Below are 18998 nucleotides of genomic sequence, written 5' to 3'. Positions count from 1 at the left end.
ATAGACTCAACATTTAAACTGCAAGTCTTAATGTTCGTGAAATGTTGCATCTTTTGGTGCATTCAACAACATTTTCTCTGTGCAGTAAAGGTTCAAACTACCATGCATTGCTTTGTTTGAGTGCTGACATTTAATAGGACCCAACATAATGTCAGTGATGGTTTGGAAAGCTGCGGGATGTGGCAGTGTACATGGGTCACAGCTCACTATAGAAAACAGAGTGACGGGGAGAGGGGGAAAACGGTATAACATAATTTTAAACACAAAGAGATCACATCTTTACACTGAGGTGTACAGCATTGATTTGAGAAGGTAAACAGCACAGTAGTGCTGAATAGACAACTTCATCACAGTGCTTTTAGAGGCCAGTCGGCTTTCACAAGTAGTTCTCTTGTACTAAGAGCTTTTTTATTTCACACGTTTCTGAATAGTGTTATTGATGGAAGGTGGAATTTATCTCTTCTCTAGCTCTGTAATCATCATTTTAATGTGAAAGTGCCACTTTCAGTTAAAGTGATCTCATTATGTTCATGGTTAAATAGTTATCTCTCTTGAACTCACATAATCTCTTAGTTTTACAAAATGCTTCTATTTTAACAAATTCTTTATCTTCACAGGTGTGAATGGGCCTAAAAGAACTAAAACATCATCTTTGAAAGATTAGGCAGCGCTGCAGTAGGGCAAACTTGACTCCTCACTCCCACGTTCTAATGAGGCCACGGCAATGCTGACATCTCCTCTGCATCCAGAGACAACATCATGCTGAAGACGGAGGCCTCGGGGGAGAGGACCAGCCTCCGGAGTGCCTCCCCCCACCGTAATGCTTACCGGGCTGAGTTTCAGGCACTCAAGAAGGCCTTTGACCAGCCTCAGAAAGATGGAGACTCAAAGCCCAAAGACCTTGAGCGGAAACAACCAAGGGGTCGTCAGTATGGCAGCCATGTCAGCCGCATTAAGGACATGTTCATGCAGATGGGCTCGGAAAATTCAGCATCTAAGACAAGGGGTCGAGAAGATTCTTCGCCACAAAAGCTGGTCAAGCCCACCAACTTCATCAACAAGGCTGATGGCTCAGTGATCAAACTCCAGCATTCCTCGTCAGCTGAAAGGGTTGGAGGCGCTGGAGCAAAGTTCTCTGAAACCAGGAAGCTGTTTGAGCAGCAGTCACGTGACCAGTCCCAATCACCAGTCTTTCCCTACGGACGTGATAAAAGAGGTTCCCATGAGCACCTTGATGACTGGCGAGGGGCCAGGTCCAATCGAGGCAGTACGGACTCCTTGGACTCGCTTTGCTCCAGAACAGAGGCATCCTCACCGACTGTCAGTCAGCTCAGTGCTGTTTTTGAAAATGCTGACCACCACAACCAGGGTGTGTCCTACAGAGGAGTCAGTAGGCGAGCCCTCTACTCACCAGACGGATTCCACCGCCATGGAGGTGATGTCAGTGAGGATGATTCACGACAGTCTCCTGTTTGTGGAAACTACCGGAGCAGGATAGGGGGAAAGGTTCCCACATCTTCGTCCTCTGAGGACCTCTTGAGCCCCAGTCCCGGGGAAGAGACAGCGGGGGTGAAACCAGTTCCACAAGAGGAGGAAGCCGAAGACAAAGCAGACAACGTTGAGACGATGGGCGGAGATCGACGGCACCTTTCTGGGGCTACCACCAATGGAAGCCATCTCAATGGTTCTTGTGAAGAAGAGGAGAAACCTTCAGAAACAAGAAAACATGCTGAGGATCTAGGAGTGTCCAAAACCTCAAAACCTACAGATGATGCCGTGATTACCAACAAAGCTTTCGAAGATGCCACTCCAGAGCCCCTGCCAACCCCAACTACACCAGCTGAAAGCCAGGAAGATGGAGGTGGTTCAAGAGAAGACAAGCCCCATGAATCTCCCAATGACCAGGTGGAGGAACCCGATGAGGAATACACTGGGAATGAGCGTGTGGTTTTTAACGCAGACGGGGACGCCTGTTACCAGGGTTGGGGTGAAAGCTGCACGGATCCTGAGGATGACCTTTATGGAGACGACGAGGATATTGTCTACGACCCGGGCTCTGATCTGACAGAGATTCCTGGTCTTCCAGAAGAAAACAAAGAGGACATCCCTCCAAAGAGAAAGATTCGCTTCAGCACTTTTCCCATTACAGTAAGTCAGGTGCCGTACAAAACTGTTGTGGAAGCCTAAATTGTGTAAACACTCTGAACACAATCCAACATAAAAGCCCTTGTGCAGCTCTTATCAAAAGTAGGTTAAAACAACAAAGAGCTAATATTGTATTCAGAGCTTCCTTTTTATGGGCTTGTAATAATAGTTAGCATTGAACTACTCGTGGTTAGATTTGCTGTCCTTACATATATTTTTATGAGGTCATATTATCATGAAAAATTATCTGATATCAGTAATCTCTATCCTCGACCTTTAAAGTGTGCTGTCATTTCACATTTCCTTCCTTTGATATGTTCTGCTATATGGTAGATAAATTATCATATGTTGTTTCTGTTGCTTTCTGATGGCAAGGGTTGTAGCTATTTCGTGCTGCAGAGACTGAGGGTCAAAGCATCGCCCTCTGGGAAATTGACGTGTTCATGAGCATAACATCTGTGCATGTGTTAGTCATGCTGGTTCTGCACCCACACAGTTTTCACACAAGATGTTGTGTTTGTTTTTCTCAAGCAGTCCCATTACCATCTTTTAGGTCAGGAACTCATTTATTTAACTGTTTGATGAGGATGTTTTGTATAATACAGTGGCAGAGTCTATATGAATCTATCAAATATATTGTATATATAGTATACAGATATATAATGTACCTTGTGTGTGTCTAATATGTAACCTTACTGTGACCACTATGCTCAATTATATCACCAGACATATAGCTAGAGATTACATGCATTTTTACCATTCATCCTATGGGGTTTTCACAGGGGAGGGAGAGGTGGTAATCACATCACAATAAGGTTTTTAATGGTGATAATTCCCAGTTCCCACAGAGTGTAGTCTCCCTGGTAACAAGCCAATTTTCTTTAATTTTTTTTTTTCAATAAATAGAAATAGCTTTACCACAATCTTTGTTGTATCATATGCCTTAGTTTTATCAGGTTTTCAGTGCCAAGTTGGACACAATGCAGCCAGTGTTGTTTGTGGATTGGGAAGATGGATTTGGAAGATTATTTTTTTAGCCTTTATCCTCAAGCATTTGGAATCAATAAGCTTAATGTTTGTAGTAATAAACAACATGCTTTAGTTCGTTCTGTTCCTTTTCATCCTTTTTGTTTAATTTGTCAGTGAAATCAGTGTTTATTTTTGAGATTTTTAGCTTGTTGACATACACTTGATGTGTGTATGATCAAAGTACAGTTGTGATTTAGCGACTGATCATATGATTGAAAGATTTGGAGCTAACACAAACATTCCACAGGTTGAGGATCAATCTTATTAACATGCTGTAACGAACCAGAACAATTAGCCCAGTTATTCTCGGGAGAAAATGTGATGTTGGCTCACTAATTACGCTGTACTGTCTCTGCAGTGGGTCCTTTTACTTTTTTCTCCTTTCCTCCCTCTCAGGACTCAACCTCACGTGCATGGAAATCGAAAGTGCACATTTACGCAAGGATATGCAATCTTTCAAATGAAATGTGAACACTTTGTTCATTATATTTTAATAAGTTATTGATGATGATTCATGCCTTATATTTTCTGGCTCGAAGATAGCATCAAATGTAATAAGTTTATGTGTTTTCTAATTCCTTGAACTAATAGCATATTATATGCACAGTATCTATTTTTGATTAAAAAAAAGGCTTTTCTTGGGATAGATTTAGAGAAGATTATTTTTACTACATAGTGAATTTGAGAACTGTAGAACTTGTTGTCCCATTTAAATTGAGCAGGTGGGGAATCTGCTGCTCTGTTGTCTGTTGATTCAAGGCTTCTGTTGTCTATGAAAAGGACCGACGCTCGTTCATCATATGGAATATTAAAAGGGGCAACGCCCCCCCCCCGCCCCCCCCTTTACACAGACGCACACGCACAATTAGACATGCACCCCTCCCACTTCTCCAGCACACACCCCCCTCCTCTCTGTACGCGAGGAACAAACAGGGTTCTGTCTTTTGTTCGTCTATATAGTGAAAGAGACAAAGCTATTTTCTCAGTGCTCGGCCCTGCACGAGTCCAGCTTGACCCCTGTGGGAGGAGACTACAGAGAAGGCCTTGAAAAAGAACTGCCATCTTATAATCTAATACTTAACGTTCCCTCCTCTTCATGTAATATTTTTCAGTCCTGCCCTGTAAAGCGGATAAATCATTTCAACATCCCAGCTTTGAAGGCTTAATTAATTCAGAAATCATCATGGCAGCCACACGGAGAAGATGATACACAACCAGTTTTGTTTCAGACATGCCCTAGTCACCAGAAGATAAATGTCACTGGCTGATGATCACCTGGCTTTTCATCTACTGCCACCATCAGATTGACATTTTTGGCTTTAAGTGAAAAAAAGGAGAAATCACTCACTTTGGTGATTTCCTGACTTTTGTGTTAGCACCACCAGCAGGTCAAAGTTTTCACTTATCCTGTGAAATATCTTGACATCATTGCAATGAGGTTCGCACTTGTGGCTTTCAGTGAAATATCTCAACAGCTATTGGATAGATTGTCATTTAATTTTGTCTCAGATATTCAAGTTTTCCTTACGATGAATCGTAATAACTTTGATGATCTCAAGAATTTTCAATCTCTTTGTCCAGTACTTTGGTTTTTGGCCAAATACCTGCTAAGCTAATGACATTTCTTTCAGCTTAGTCTGTACTAAATAGCAAATGTTAGCTTGCTGATACACTAAACAATGGTGACATGGTAAACACAACTAAACATTAAAATTTTAGCACTGTCATTGCAAGCATCTTAGCATGCTGATGTTTGCATTTGGCTCAAAGCACTGCTGTGCCTTAGTACAGCTTTACAGAGCCACAAGCATGGGAGTACACTCCTAGTTTTGTGAATAAAACACATACAAGGTTTTTTTTTTTTTTTAATGATTACTTCCACGTCCTTTCACTCCACTGTAACGTCTTGACTGACCCAGTGAGAAGTGACTGCTGTGAGCTCCCCAAGGTCTTCCTTCCCGTAGGCACTGACCTACAGAAGAGAATCAGATCTCATGTTCATTCAAGCAACTTATCCTTGACATTAGTATCGCACGTTTGGTTTTTCTGTCTGTAGCATATAGATTAATGTGGCAGTATATAGAGTCAATCCTCTGTCACACTTTTGGTACTTAGACTGCTATGCTCTGTGCTGCTGATGTGACACAGAGAATACAGTGTTTAATCTGAGGGCATCAAATACATCTGAGTCAGTGTTTGCTTCCCTTGTCTTGTTCTTTCAGGATTGAAAAATTTCAGCCTAGTTCGCACTGATCCCAAAAGCTTTTAACTATCTCTCACTTGTTGCCGATTTCTTTGCATGCGGCGTGTTTTCTTTCTCTTTGTTGAACCACACCCCAGGAGTTTGACAGTAGAAGTCTTCTCCCTCTGCGTGCAGTCTGATGTGTCAGTCTCTTGTTTTCCTCTCCTGCTCTCTACGTGAATGGCATTTATATTGTCTTTTATACTTTTTGCACCTGTAGAGCAACAGTGCATTTTCATCAGTGGAGACGTTGCGATATCTTAATGGAATTAAGCAGATGTGATGAGTGTAGTGCTGCTTAAATGGCCACTGAAGTGGTTCTGAAATCAGCCCCTGCACTCTGCATGCTGTCTGTTACTGGATCAAAGTGACTGGCATTTTGTCCATTAGATTCTGCGTCTGCTTTGTTAGAGGAATGCTCAGTAGCATGGATCTGAGCTAAAGGCCATAAACTGTGGAAGTGGTTGTATAGCTGCAAAATTTTGTATATTTTTATGAAAATCTTTCACCAGATATTTTTACTGAGGTGTTGTCCTGCAGCATGGATTGGGTGGTTGTGTTCATTCTTATTCTATGGGGAACAAATGTCTGTGTCTTATGTAGCTAATTTGTAGATTTAGTTCCCTGTATCAAAAGGGCATGACTTATGCTCTGGGTGATGTGAGGTCACTGACTCATTTTCCTCAGTGATATCTTCATGCTTGTGGGTGAGATTCTACAACGAATATTTAGTTGCAGAAACAATCTACACATATTTCCTGTGAAAGTGTACTTTCTCTCATATGCTGGTTTGCATTTCACGCTGCAGTACATCAAACCAGTTGAGGGACTGATCTTGTACTTTACTGGAGCAGAACATAGAGACAAAGTCGCTGATGCCTACAAAGAAAGAAATTTCCAACTTACACCATCCCAGTTGCTCTCTTCAGACTTGTCAGGCATTAAGAGACGGTAACTTCGCTTGAAGATTTGGGCACTCATATGACTGTCCTTAATACAGTACATGACAGTGGAGGCTCCCAGCTTCTTGCCAGGATGTAACTTCTGACCTGTCCTCACTACTGTACGTGGTAGTTCAAATTCAACAATTTCGTTATCCACATGCTTCAACAGTAAACATCTGTGTGATTTTAACATCTTCCTTATCTGGAGCATCACCTAATACAGTCTTATGCTTCACAAGTTGAAATTAGATGGCCTCCAGCCAGGAACTTTCTGACCGTATTTTCTGATGGAAAGGATTACTGTACTTTAGGGCAGTCTGTCTTTCTGGCTGATGATATATGTGCAACATTTCTTGAGTTTTGGAACCAATACTGACATGGATTTCGGCAATGTCATTTGTAAATAGAATTTAAGTCTGCAACAGCATTGCTACAGCTTAGCCTCCTTCGTCTGGTGGATGGTGCTTCAGATAAAACCTCTTTTTCCAACCATTCTCAATGGACGAGTCAGTCTCGTCATCAACACAACTCGTAAATGGTATTCTGCCACATTATTTGCTTACATAACATTCTGTATCTGTACATATTTCAGTTGTTACATTCTTCAGTATCCAAATCTTCTTCTTTGTGCCCTAAATTCTGATGTTTTCCCTCTGCGAGCTGGGGGAAGCTGGCTGTCTACTTCCGAGTTATGCGAGCTGTGGCTGGGTATAATGGGAGGGAACAGGGTTTTGTTGGGAGAGAGTTCTAACACCCTGCGACAGCAGCTATATAACCGCTGACATTTTGGTTAGACCAGCAAAAACAGCGGCTGAGCTCACTCACAACGACAGTCTGGTATTTTGGTTAAGCTTCTTTTAGGGAGGCTAAACCGAAAATCTTGACTAAATATTGTAGATTCCTTACAGATGACCTAGTACTGTTGAAACTTATGTGACTTTATATATTATTATGCACTGCAGAAATTTGAGTTGAAAGGTCAGCATAAACAATCCTCCAGTCTTCTTACGGATTGTACATTAAAATTCAGCTCAAACCATCCGATGAAATGATGTGTTTTCTTCTAACAGTCCAGCTATAAATGGAAGAGGAAAATGATTTTTCCTTCCTCTCTTATCCCTGACAGGTACAACTACTCCAGACTTGGGTGTTGGGTATGTGCGTATTTGTGCGTGCATGTAGCGTAGTCACTCCATTATTAATGCAGCGGTGTTTTTGTTTGCTTGTTTCGGTGCCACCCGATCCTCCCTGGGGGATGCATTTTTAATGATCCAGGAAAGGCGAGAAGTGCCTTGCGGTTTTTTTAGTCTGGTCAGTTACCACACAGTGGACTGTGTCATGAGCCATCATCCAGCCCCCACCTATGCAATTTTGGTCCCCTGCTAATGATATCATCAGTGCATTGCCAGTTTTTATTGTGGTAAAAAACTGAACAGAGAGAGTCTCAGTGACACAGTGTTCTCAGTGTTTGCTCAGTCGTTGCTGAGGAAGGTTCAGAGTGCTGCACAGTCACCATGTCCTTGTTTACAGTGAGTCAGGAGCATGATTAGGTGAACTGTCTGAACGTACGCTTAATCAAATGCCGAATTATCAGCCCTTAGACTGTTTTTTGTTGTGGCTATGATAGTTTTAAAGATCTGTGCCACATTCGCAACAGTCCAGATCATACAGAGTGGTTATTATGCTGTGTAGAAATATGGTCCCAGACTCTGCCTAGTCATTGTTGCAGCCTAATGAATTACATAGCATAGCAAGTGGGCCTTAGAGCATCAGCGCTGTAACAAGCAACGTGTTGTTGCGGCCTTAGTTGTGATCCCAGCCTCCCACCCTCTGTATATGACCAAGGCATAACATAAAGCAGGGTATTGTCTGCAGTCATTCACTTGCAGTTGTTTACAACTCTCTGCCCCCTGTTTAAATCTGTAGCCCCACCCCCCCACCGCCACCCCCCTCACTTTCTGTGTCTGTCGTTCTGTAGTTGGCCCATGATTTGGTTTGTAGGTGGGAGTCATGGCACCCAGTGTGATTGTGCCATAATCTGTGGACTGAAGTGCATTCTTGATTAAAAGAAAAAAACACAACCTGGCTACAAAAAGCTGAGCTGAGTTTCATCATCTGGAGTAAAAACACAACCCTGAAAATAAATCTGAATTACATTTCAAAGAGAACATCTTGGCAATGTTTGTCTTGTACTGTATGAACAGTGTGTGTCGACTCTGTAAGCAGAAGCTCCATCTGAAGTTAAAAAAAGAATTGCTGACTTGTAAGATCATGGCATTCCCCGACGTGTCAAAAGTCACTTCCTCAGACGAGGGGCGAATGTGCTGTACGTCAAGATGACAGAACATTTGGGCTTGAATTGACTGTAAACTCCTATACATTCTCACTCTCATTTATTTAGAGCCATACACTGAATGTTTGTGTTTGTGTCTCTCTTTTTTCACTCTGTCCTTTTCCCATCTCCACATCATCATATCTGTCAGTCTCGGTCTGTTCTTGCAAGGCTTGAGTTCATTCCCATCAACAGCAACTGTCTCGTCCCCTTAGCATCCAGACACTTTCCTCAGCACCTGTCAGCTCTCCGGCCCGGTGTTGTGTGTGCGTGTGTGGGTAGACGGCCACAGGTAGAAGTAATAGAATTTAAATGTGCTGAGCTGTCGCAGCAGAAACAAACTGTGTGCGTGTGTGTGCGTGCGTGTGTGTGTGTGCGTGTGTGTGCGCGTGTGCCAGGATGTAGTTAATCCACTGCAGGGTTTGCTGGGCTCGTACCACAGCAATAGGAACATTTCTCCTGGGTTTTCCCGTCTCCTTTTGCCCTGGGCAGCATCCACTGTCTGGAAAGCGCAGGGCAGGCAGCAGCACTGGCACCGACACGCCAAAGGCCCAGTTTAATACCTTTAGAGGTGGTTGGCCGGGCTTGGGCACCACGCCGTGACATCAGAGGCAAGGGCTCAAACAAGCCTGAAGCAAATTACCCCCAGCTTTGCCTGCTCCTCAGCTTTGTCTCAGCTTTGTCTTTTTTTTTTTTAATGTTCTTTTCTTTATTTCTCTCTTATTGCCTGTTTCACTCTTCAATAGCCTCACTGTCTGTTGCTGCTCTAACCCATGAATCATATGAGTCATTCTGTTTCTCTCTCAGTGGATATTGCCTCCCATTCTCTGTTAACTGGATTCTTCTTTTTCAGTTACTACCCCTCCTTTTTCTTATCATCTTAAAGCTTCTTGCATTTCTTCTTGTGTCCCCTCATCTGTCCCTTTCTTTGTCCGAGCCCACCCTTTTCCTCTCTCCTTCTGCTGCCCCCTCCTCACTTTCAGTTTTTCTCTCTCTCTTTTTCTTTTTTACCTTTTTCTTATCCAGCATTATCTCTACGTTCTGTTGTCTTCCTCATCCTCTTTTCTCTCCTGTAGTTTAGCAGGCCCTTGACCAACCCCTGCTCCTCTGTCCCAAAGGGGAGCCATCAGGCCAGCCGAACAGCTATCCAGACAGAGTGATGTACTGACAGACAGCCAGACATGATGTGGCTGAAGTGGTGTCATCCAGCAGCATAGCCAGTGAGATGAATCTTGACTCATTACACCAGCTTGCCATGTATGCACGCTTGAATCTGCAGACTTTTACCTGCAATGAACTTTCAGTTGGCTTGACACACATACACACAGCCTAAATGCATATGCACTCCTGTTGTTATCGTGCAAATATCTGATGTGCACTTTCAGCATACACACTCAGACACCCTTACAACAAACACAGAGAGAGGCATTTAAACCGACTAAGAGGGCTCGGGCTTTACTGAAGTCAGTCGCTGAGAGCGTCCAGGCATCTGCAGAGTCACAGCAGCGTCCAACAAATGTCAATAAAACTGCATTTCAGAAGACTAAAACCAAACTTTATCCAACCTCCCGCGGGGGCCTGGAGATCAGATAACAAGAAAAATGTCACACCCAAGCAGAACTGCTGTCTGCACTTAAGCACCAATAGCTCTGCTGTAAGGGGTTTTACTATTGGAGAAAAAAAGCAAAAGTGTGTGTGTGTGTGTGTGTGTGTGTGTGTGTGTGTGTGTGTGTGTGTGTGTCACAGGCATCGATGAGTGTGAAGATAAGCAGGGGGAAAAGAAGAGATATTGGTTGATACAGTGAGGAATGACAAAAAGAAAGAGGAGAGGTTGCCTGACTTTGTCTGACTCATAGAGAAAGAGGTGTGTCTGCGTGTGTACTGCACTATACAGTCTGTGTGTGTCTGAGTTAGTTGGTGGATCGGGGGTGACATGTCAATGAAAGGTGCAGTAAGATGATGGGTGCATTTACAGGTTCTCATCTCAAACGGACTTTGTGATCTCCACGTGCTTTGTCATGATGTAATCCACAAATAGACATTTCAGATTTAGATTTTTGAATGTAGAAATTTGTAGCTGTTTGTTCATCTTGACGTGATGAGGACACAGATTTCACACAGTTATTAAAGCAGATAAGGTTTGAATGCTCTGACATTGCTGTTTCCAGGGGATCAGTTTATTGGATTATGTGGGTCAACACATTGATACGCGTCATATTACATTTGTTGACGCTGTCAAGTTTTATTTAGTCTCTTGGGGTGTGTCCCCACATGCAGACAGTGTTGTTCCATGATTCTGTCTCCACACTGTGCATCTTGTGAAAGGCAAGTAATAACTTTTTTTTCTAACTCTTTTCCCTAATAGCAGTCAGACTTGTGTTTGCAGCTGCATTGCCTGGTCTTGTAGTCTGGCCATCTCTCTATATTGATACAAGCAGCAGGCAGCAGTATCCTGCCACACTGCCTAGGTTAAACACATTCACCATCTCACATTCTCTCTTACTATCTTTTTTTTCTTCCCTTATCTCTCCTCTGTTACTTCAAGTCTAAAAGTGCTTTTTTTTAAGTTGGAGAACAAGAAGATATTGTATGCCCTATCTCAGTTTTTTGCTCAAGTCAAAGTGAACCTGAAAATGACTGAAAAAAGGAGTTGAATCACTTATCAGTCTGCTGTGGTTGACCTTTACATTTGAGCTAGCACTTCTACTTTAAGGAGGGGACATTTTGAAGCCGTGGCCTTGCTTTGGGAGGCTTAAATAAATGGTTTCTGTTTGATGGTGCAGTCTGTCTCTCTTTTTCTCTTTCACCAATTCTTATTTCCCCTGTGCATGCTCTTTCATTTATCTTGTCCCTCCCTCTTTCAGTCACCATTGCTCTCTTGTCCATCCTTTGCCTTTTTATGTTCGCCTGTCCCTCTGTCTGATTTATTTTTGCATTCCCTGCCCTTTTCTTATCTTTCTCCATCACTGCTCCCCCACCATCTCTTCTCCGCTTGCCTTCTCTCACAGACCCACCCTCATCTGTCCTCATCTCCCTTCATGACCTCCCCTCTCTCTTTTTCTTTTACACTCTCAAGTGACTGTCCACATGCTAATGTGTTTGTAGATAGCACACAGTGACTGAGAGAGGCCATTAGAGAGTGTACCGGCTGCCAATAGTAGCATTGCGTCCAGGACATCCAGGACGGTGCAAATGCTGGTGTTAGCATTTGTCAGCAGTATGTACATGGGTGTGTATAAACGTGTTGGTGTGTGTGTATGTATGTGGTTTACTAATTGCTGAATGTCCGTGTCCATGTGCCTATATATTCACTTTTATATTCTTGTAATGCTATGCACAACATTATGTACATGTATATATGTTGGTGTGTGCGTGGGTGTGTGCGTGCGTGCGTGTGTCTGTCTGTGTGCATGCAAGCATTAATAATGCTGGGCTGTTGATCACACTGAATGATTGATGACAGGGAGGTCATGGATAGAGCTCACGCTGGCTCGTACAGAGGAAAGAATAAAAACTAACCCTGACAGCATCACGCTATATCAGTGTGCCCAAGCTGTGTGTACAACCAGGGCACTCTCCTCTCAACTGAGCACCATTTATTTATTTACTGTAGCTCCTTAGATCTTTACCATGTGGTAGGGCATTAGTCAAACCCATGCCCCATCAGCGGCAGTAGCATAGCATGAAAAATCTGTAACTAAAAGCACAAATACCTTGACTGGCATTTGTCGTGCATTTTTTATGCTCTGAATTTGTTTGCTCTCATTATTGTGGTGTTTCACAGTTACAACAATACTGAAATATTGATAACAGAAGTCAGCATTGATTATTGTATTTGTCATGACCTTACACAGCTGAAATCTTGTTCCATTTTTTACTCGCATACATACCAAGTGACTGACATAAATCTGGCTTTAGGCTTTAATCGATACACGTTATGTGACATGACGCCTTATTGATCTCTACTGAGAGTACAGTATACTTCCTCTTTCACCCAAATCAAAGAGGTCAGGGCACTGAGGAGCTGGTAGACAGCGACTGACGTGCTCAATGACACTACAGAAGGGCAGATGTGATGAGATGTTATCTGTGTTCTCATTGCAGTGTGTGACATTTTATTTCTTTTATCTAATGCATAGCAGTTCAGTATCATGTGATAACAGATGAGTTGCGTGCATTGTGAATAACTTTGGTGATGATTGACAATGACATTGTCATCTAGACAAACGTGTGATATGCTTCCCTCGAAATCCTTGCTTTTTAAGAGACAACACTTTGTGGCAAATGTCACTAGTTTTTCAGATTTTAATAACAGCAGCTGCCATCAGTGTGAGTGTGTGGGTGTCTGAATGAGAGACACAGACTCTAATTCCACCATCCAAGCATGCCTATGCCTACGCATGTCTACGTATCCACATAAACACATCCGTACACACCTTTATTTTCAGCACCAGCAGCCAGCGTTCTGCAGAACACTGCACCGCAGACGTGACAACAGCATGCACGTTTGAGCCAGCTTGTGCAAAGCTTCCTCTCATCCTCTCCTCCCTCCTCAGTGCAGAGAGCGCTCGGCTGGGATGAGATGTGAAGTGACAGCTGACTTTTGCAAGGGGGGGAGAGGTTCCTATGAGGTCTACACACGTAGGGGAGGAGAAAGGCATCCCTATATCCTCCATCACCACATTATGTTTGTCTATGTTACTGTTTGTTGTAGGTTAATAGGCTGAATTGTGCTTTTAGGTGTGTCTTTGTTGGATTTGTTGTGGCGATAATACATCGGTTAGAAACAAAAGGCTCTTATTTTCTTCTGTCCATACTAAAAAAGTAGCATAACTTTGTAAACGTATTTATTTATGCTAAACAAAATCGTTTTCTTCTATTAAGGCCATTTAACTTAGTGTGATATCTACCTTAAAAACTAAAGTAAAGAACCAGAACCACGTCGATGTGGTGGGTGAATCTTTGGTCCTTCATCTTTTCTATCTCTGGCATGTGAACCAGCTGCTATATTTGAGTGTGTGTCTGTGCCCGCCCATTCTGTACCATTAACTCCTTGCGTTTCTTTTCCAGGTGTTCAACACTTACTCCAATGAGGACTATGATCGACGTAATGAGGAGGTGGATCCTGTGGCCTCCTCCGCAGAGTACGAGCTGGAGAAGAGGGTGGAGAAACTGGAGCTCTTCCCTGTGGAGCTGGAGAAAGGTGGGAAAGAAAATCTAAGAATATTATATCATACCCATCATTCCCAGAAGACAGAATCAGCCACATGTTGGATTTATCTTTTTGAGACATTTCTATTTTCCTCTTTCTCTCCGTGCTGTTTCTTTGCTACTTTATTCATTTATGTCTTTAAAAATTCCCTTTTTCCCATTCTGAATTTCTGGCCCAGCCCATCTTTCCTTGAGAACCCTAAAACATGTATTATATTGCTCTTTACCATCCTGTTGCAAATCAGCAGTTCACTACATACCTCCTTAGATCACACTTAAAGACACTGTAGTGCACAGTTTTCTCCTGTTGCATTGTCTTCACTCGTCCTGTTTTCCTGTGTGAAAATCCAACACGGCTAAAGGCCTGAAATAGACTGACTTTACATTTTAAGACTTCACCATCCACCCTCTGTTATGTAACCCTAACAACCTGCAAATAATTAATGCAGGATGGAGATGGACAAATGCTACACTGGAAGGGAATTTCCCGTCTAGCACATTTCCTCTTTAAGTGAAGTCCAGCGTGTCTATTGTAAATGTTTCTTCTTCTCCTCCATTAATAAATCAATTGTTCTTCTCTTTGAGTGTATTTTTACACATATCCCTCGATCCACCTGACATCACATCCCCAGGAGCCATTTTGGGTGTCATTGAGTGGATCCAGGCTCATTGGAAAGTTAGGAAATGGAGGTCCTTAACCCTGCTGTGCCCCATCACATTCTTATAGAGACACAAGTATTTGTGCTTTGGCACATTCAGGCTGAAATGAAAGAATGGATAATACATTCAAGTGCCATGTCTCAGCTTCATATTGAGTAGGTTTACATCAATTTAGAAAGAACTGTGTGGGAGATATAGCTCTTTTAACATAGAACCCAAACTTTATGGGTCTGGGACTGTACATGCTCACACAGTAACCATGTCTTCTGTATGTTTCCAGATGAGGATGGTCTGGGGATCAGTATCATCGGGATGGGTGTTGGTGCTGATGCAGGCCTAGAGAAACTGGGCATCTTTGTCAAGACCGTCATCGAGGGTGGAGCTGCTGAGAGAGACGACAGGTGAGTGCTGCTTTCTTATTGGATATCACCTCTGGGTGCTAAGTGATTCTGGAAACATTAAAGCAAGATGAGAGTGTATGAAAGCTCAGCCTGTCCAGGACTAAAGACACACATGTCTTGCAGAGAGATGCACACAACAATTAATCAGCTATTTTGTTTCCGTTCTCCCACCATCTTCTCTGCCTCACATACACAAACACTCATTAAACATACACACACACAGACACACAGACACACACACACACACACACACACACACACACACACACACACACACACACAGTCACACTCTGTGCCTGTCAGATTTAGCAGCAGGGGTTCAGATTAGATCCACTGGGAGAGACACAGTCTGGGACATGAAATCTCACAGGACTGTGCATGTGTGTGTGCTGTATGTGCGTTGTGTGAGAGACACGTTGCATTAGAGTGTGCTATATCTCTTGTATTCTGTGTCAGTTTACAGGATTCGGTCCGTGTAAAATGAGAGACTGCTTTGCATTGGCTTCTATATTCACAGTGTGTCTATCCATTTCCCTGGATGGTGTGTCTGTGTGTTTTGCAGGAGAAACTGTGTGTCTGTGTGTTGTGTGTCTTTGTGCATTATAAAGTGTGAGCAATGCAGAGTAAGCACTCATCCAGGGCTAGAGGAGGTCACGACAGCTTCCGCAGCAGGCGAGCTGTGGTTCTCTGCCGCTAAACCACCAGCTTCTACCTCTTAGTGTGTCTGTGTGGTTCAGGTTCCCCATAAACAGATTTTAAAAAATGATAGGCACTTCCATTCAATACAGTAATAGAGCAGTAAGTACTGTAAGCTCCTCAAACACATTGGGAGCTCTATTGCACAGGGGTTGTTTGCAGTAGGTGTGTTTCCTTCAGGGGATAATTTTATTTCTTTTATATAAAAGCCGGGGCTTCCTTTTTCATAAACATGAGAGTGAGATTAGTTAAAATGTAGTGAGCAGAGAGACGGAGGAGAGGAGGAGTGAGAGAGGAAGAAAAAAAAACCAGCTAGTTCAAAAGTGAGAAAAGTTGAGCCTGTTCTAAGATGACAGTTGCACTGACATGAAAAAGTCTAATTTCCCTCAGTGAGTGGGAGAAGTATGAAAAGTTGAGAAGATCAGAGGAAGGCTGTGCTCAAGTTCAAGTCCAATAAGATTCTACGACTGTAGATTTTAGCCTTTCTCTCTTTTATTTAAGATGAACAAAGTTTTACATTACTGCTCCTCAGTTCTCCACAATCTGTCCAATATAATAGCTGATTTGTTAATAATGAATGAATGCATGACTCAAAAGACAGGACCTGTGTTGTTCTTGTGAAACTATTTTTACTTAATTTGTAGATTCATGGTCAGTCCACCACTTTGGTCTGAGCTAAAATGTCTCAGAAACTATTGTATGGATTCATATGAAATATCGCAAAGTGAAAATAACAATGATCCAGAAGTTAGCAAGTGTTAGCGTGTTAACACACTGAATTAAGATTAAGACTAAGAACCTATTAAGCATTATGCCTGCAAAACTTCAGCATGCATTGTCATCATGAGCATGTTAGCATGCAGACGTTAGCACCACCGTACAGCCTCACAGAGCTGCTAGCATCGCTGTACACTCTAAGTCTTGTTTTGTTGTAGCCTGCATATTTTCTATTTGAACTGCACATATGTGCAGAATATACAATAAATATTCATAATTAACATTTATTTAGTTGACATATATTCACTTAATTTTAGGTAGTCACATTGTGCAGTCCAGTCCTGTAACCCATGTATATTATGAACTGTTTATCTTTTATTGTACCTAAAGCATCATTGAACATTTATTTTAGGAGATTCTTGGGATGAAGAAAATACCACATCGTTATAATACATGTAGTCAGACCTACTGTAAAAACCCATTTACAGTTCAGTTCAGTCTCAGCTTTGATCCCATTTGACACTGACCTTTCCACAAACACGCAAGCGCAGGAGAACGAGGAGAAATATTTCATCTTGGCATCTTTTTAAAATGTTTTGTTAGTGTAGTTCAGCTTTATGTTGTGTTTAAACATGAGGATTCGTACCTGAATGAGATGATGGAAAAGGAATCATCCTCATGATACATTTCACAATAAACTTTGATCACAATATGACAGAAATAAAATGAAGACTTGGGATAATGGTGTCTTGGTAACAATAAATATTGTCTAACTTGGGCACATTCATTTGCCCTCTTAAGTGCTAACACTCACACGCATTCTCACACTCACGGGGGAGGAGTCAATAGCCAGAATGTAATTTCCTTCCATCATTACCTCTCCAGCTATAGGGCTCTCTCTCTCTCTTGTTGAGTCTGACTGAATGGTCTGACGCACACAGACACACACTCACAAGCAGACAGATAGATGGGCTTTGCTGTGGCTCACTGTTACATCTAGTGCTGATGACCCTTGATGTGTGTGCACTGTGCTGAGATGTGTGTGTACATGTGTGTGTGTGTGTGTGTGTGTGTGTGTGTGCATGCATGTATGTTTATTTTGATTTACTTGCATTATCTTCCTTTGTTGTTTGTGTGTGTTGGTTTTTCTTACTGGCTTTGCTTGGCAGATGCCGGCCTCAGCCACATAAAGCCAGATTAAGATGTTAGGAGCTGTGAAGGTCAGAAAAGCATCTGAGCTGCTCAGTGACAGACCACCAGCTCGCTCTCTGTCTACCTGACAGACTGATGTGCCTCTATGCATCTCATGACAGCTCTGTTTGATGTGTTGGGTGTCATGGTCCTATTTAATCCTGCTCTGCAGCTGCTGAGTGTCGTGACAGACGGAAAGAACACTGGTTACTGCGGTTGATTTTGACTTTGCAGTTTTTGGAGCTTAATCCACTCAAGGTACTAAAAGAAAGGATATCTCAGCCTCTTCTGCATCCGTTCCTTAATTTAAATCTGTCTTTTGTGAGTCTATCATGTTTATGCAAGTGCAACTCTAGATAAGCTGAGCATCATGCATCAAGAAAAATTGAGTTAAGAGGTTTTCATCGGTTAGTGGCAAAATGGTGCTCAGACTCCAGCATTCATAGAGATTTGCACCTGTAGAGAATGTATTCCATTATATTCAGAAACTGTGCACGAGACAAAATTTGTTTCTCTAAAACAGGATAAATGTGTGTGTCATCAATCTCTGTCTCTATGTGATAATTACACAAGAACAAAGTGTTGTTAAATTGTCTGTAGATATTGAAGTCTTTCATTTTTGCAGGCTTTTTTCATGTTATTACCGTTATGTTTTTACCCATGTTTTTTTGTTTGTTGATTTGTTTGCTTATTTGTCAGCAGGGTTATGCAATAAGTACTGAACCAATTTGCACTTGGTGCAGGGATGGGAGATGGTCCAGGGAAGAACCCATTACATTCTGGAGCCGTTCCAGTTAGAGGGTGGATCCAGAAATGTTTTTATCACTTTCCTTAAGATTGTGAGATGGGGCATTTTTTCCAACACTTTCATCAGTTTCTCAGGAAAAATGCATGGATCTTATGATCATTGTGTTTCATGACAAAATATTCATTCATGTAATCAGACTACTTCCTTTTTGTTTTTATTTTTCAATTATAATAGATGGGCAGACATGTGTAGGATAGTTTGGCCTTGGTGGAGTTATGCTGCCATTCCAGATATTACTTGGACCAAATAGAAGCAGGACCTTTGCAGTGGAGCTGTTCGTTGAAAAATGATGAAAGTAATTTTTCGCTTTAATCATATGATGAAGAAATTATTCGAAACTCAGATTCAGATTCCTTTTAAGTCTGGTTTTTATGCAGATTTAAATTGAATATTTAGCGAGGTTGCTCTTTTAAGTGATTTGTTCACAATTCGGCTGTCATGAATAGTGGATCATCAGGAATTTTATTTATTTATTTAAGAACTGAGGTGTCCTCTCTTCGTCTCGTTGGACGAAATGAGAGAGCAGAAATGCTATCTGTGTTGTGGCTCAGGGCAAAATGCTAGTTAGCCCTCCTAGTTTGTTTTGAGCCTCATCTCTTCTGTCTCTTGGTTAGGCAATAGT

At 42.2% G+C, this 18998-nt stretch overlaps 1 protein-coding gene across 5 annotated transcripts in view; it reads left to right on the top strand.

Moving 5' to 3' along the window:
* The window catches only part of ppp1r9a (protein phosphatase 1, regulatory subunit 9A), a 51890-nt gene that overhangs the window by 5520 nt on the left and 27372 nt on the right, over positions 1-18998 (top strand). For all 5 annotated transcript variants that reach the window (XR_015437420.1, XM_023408841.2, XM_023408840.2 and 2 more), the window contains exons 2-4: positions 618-2148; positions 13763-13895; positions 14844-14964. Coding sequence is in view for 4 of the 5 variants with exons in the window: in XM_023408841.2 (XP_023264609.1) it covers positions 760-2148; positions 13763-13895; positions 14844-14964 (1643 nt within the window). In the remaining variant the exon portion in view is untranslated. The remainder of the gene's footprint in view (positions 1-617; positions 2149-13762; positions 13896-14843; positions 14965-18998) is intronic.

Source organism: Seriola lalandi, unplaced genomic scaffold (assembly GCF_002814215.2).
Source record: "Seriola lalandi dorsalis isolate HSWRI2012SDOR001 ecotype SW California unplaced genomic scaffold, Sedor1 jcf7180002054374, whole genome shotgun sequence".
Taxonomy (NCBI): domain Eukaryota; kingdom Metazoa; phylum Chordata; class Actinopteri; order Carangiformes; family Carangidae; genus Seriola; species Seriola lalandi.
This window is presented reverse-complemented; position numbering and strand designations above follow the sequence as displayed.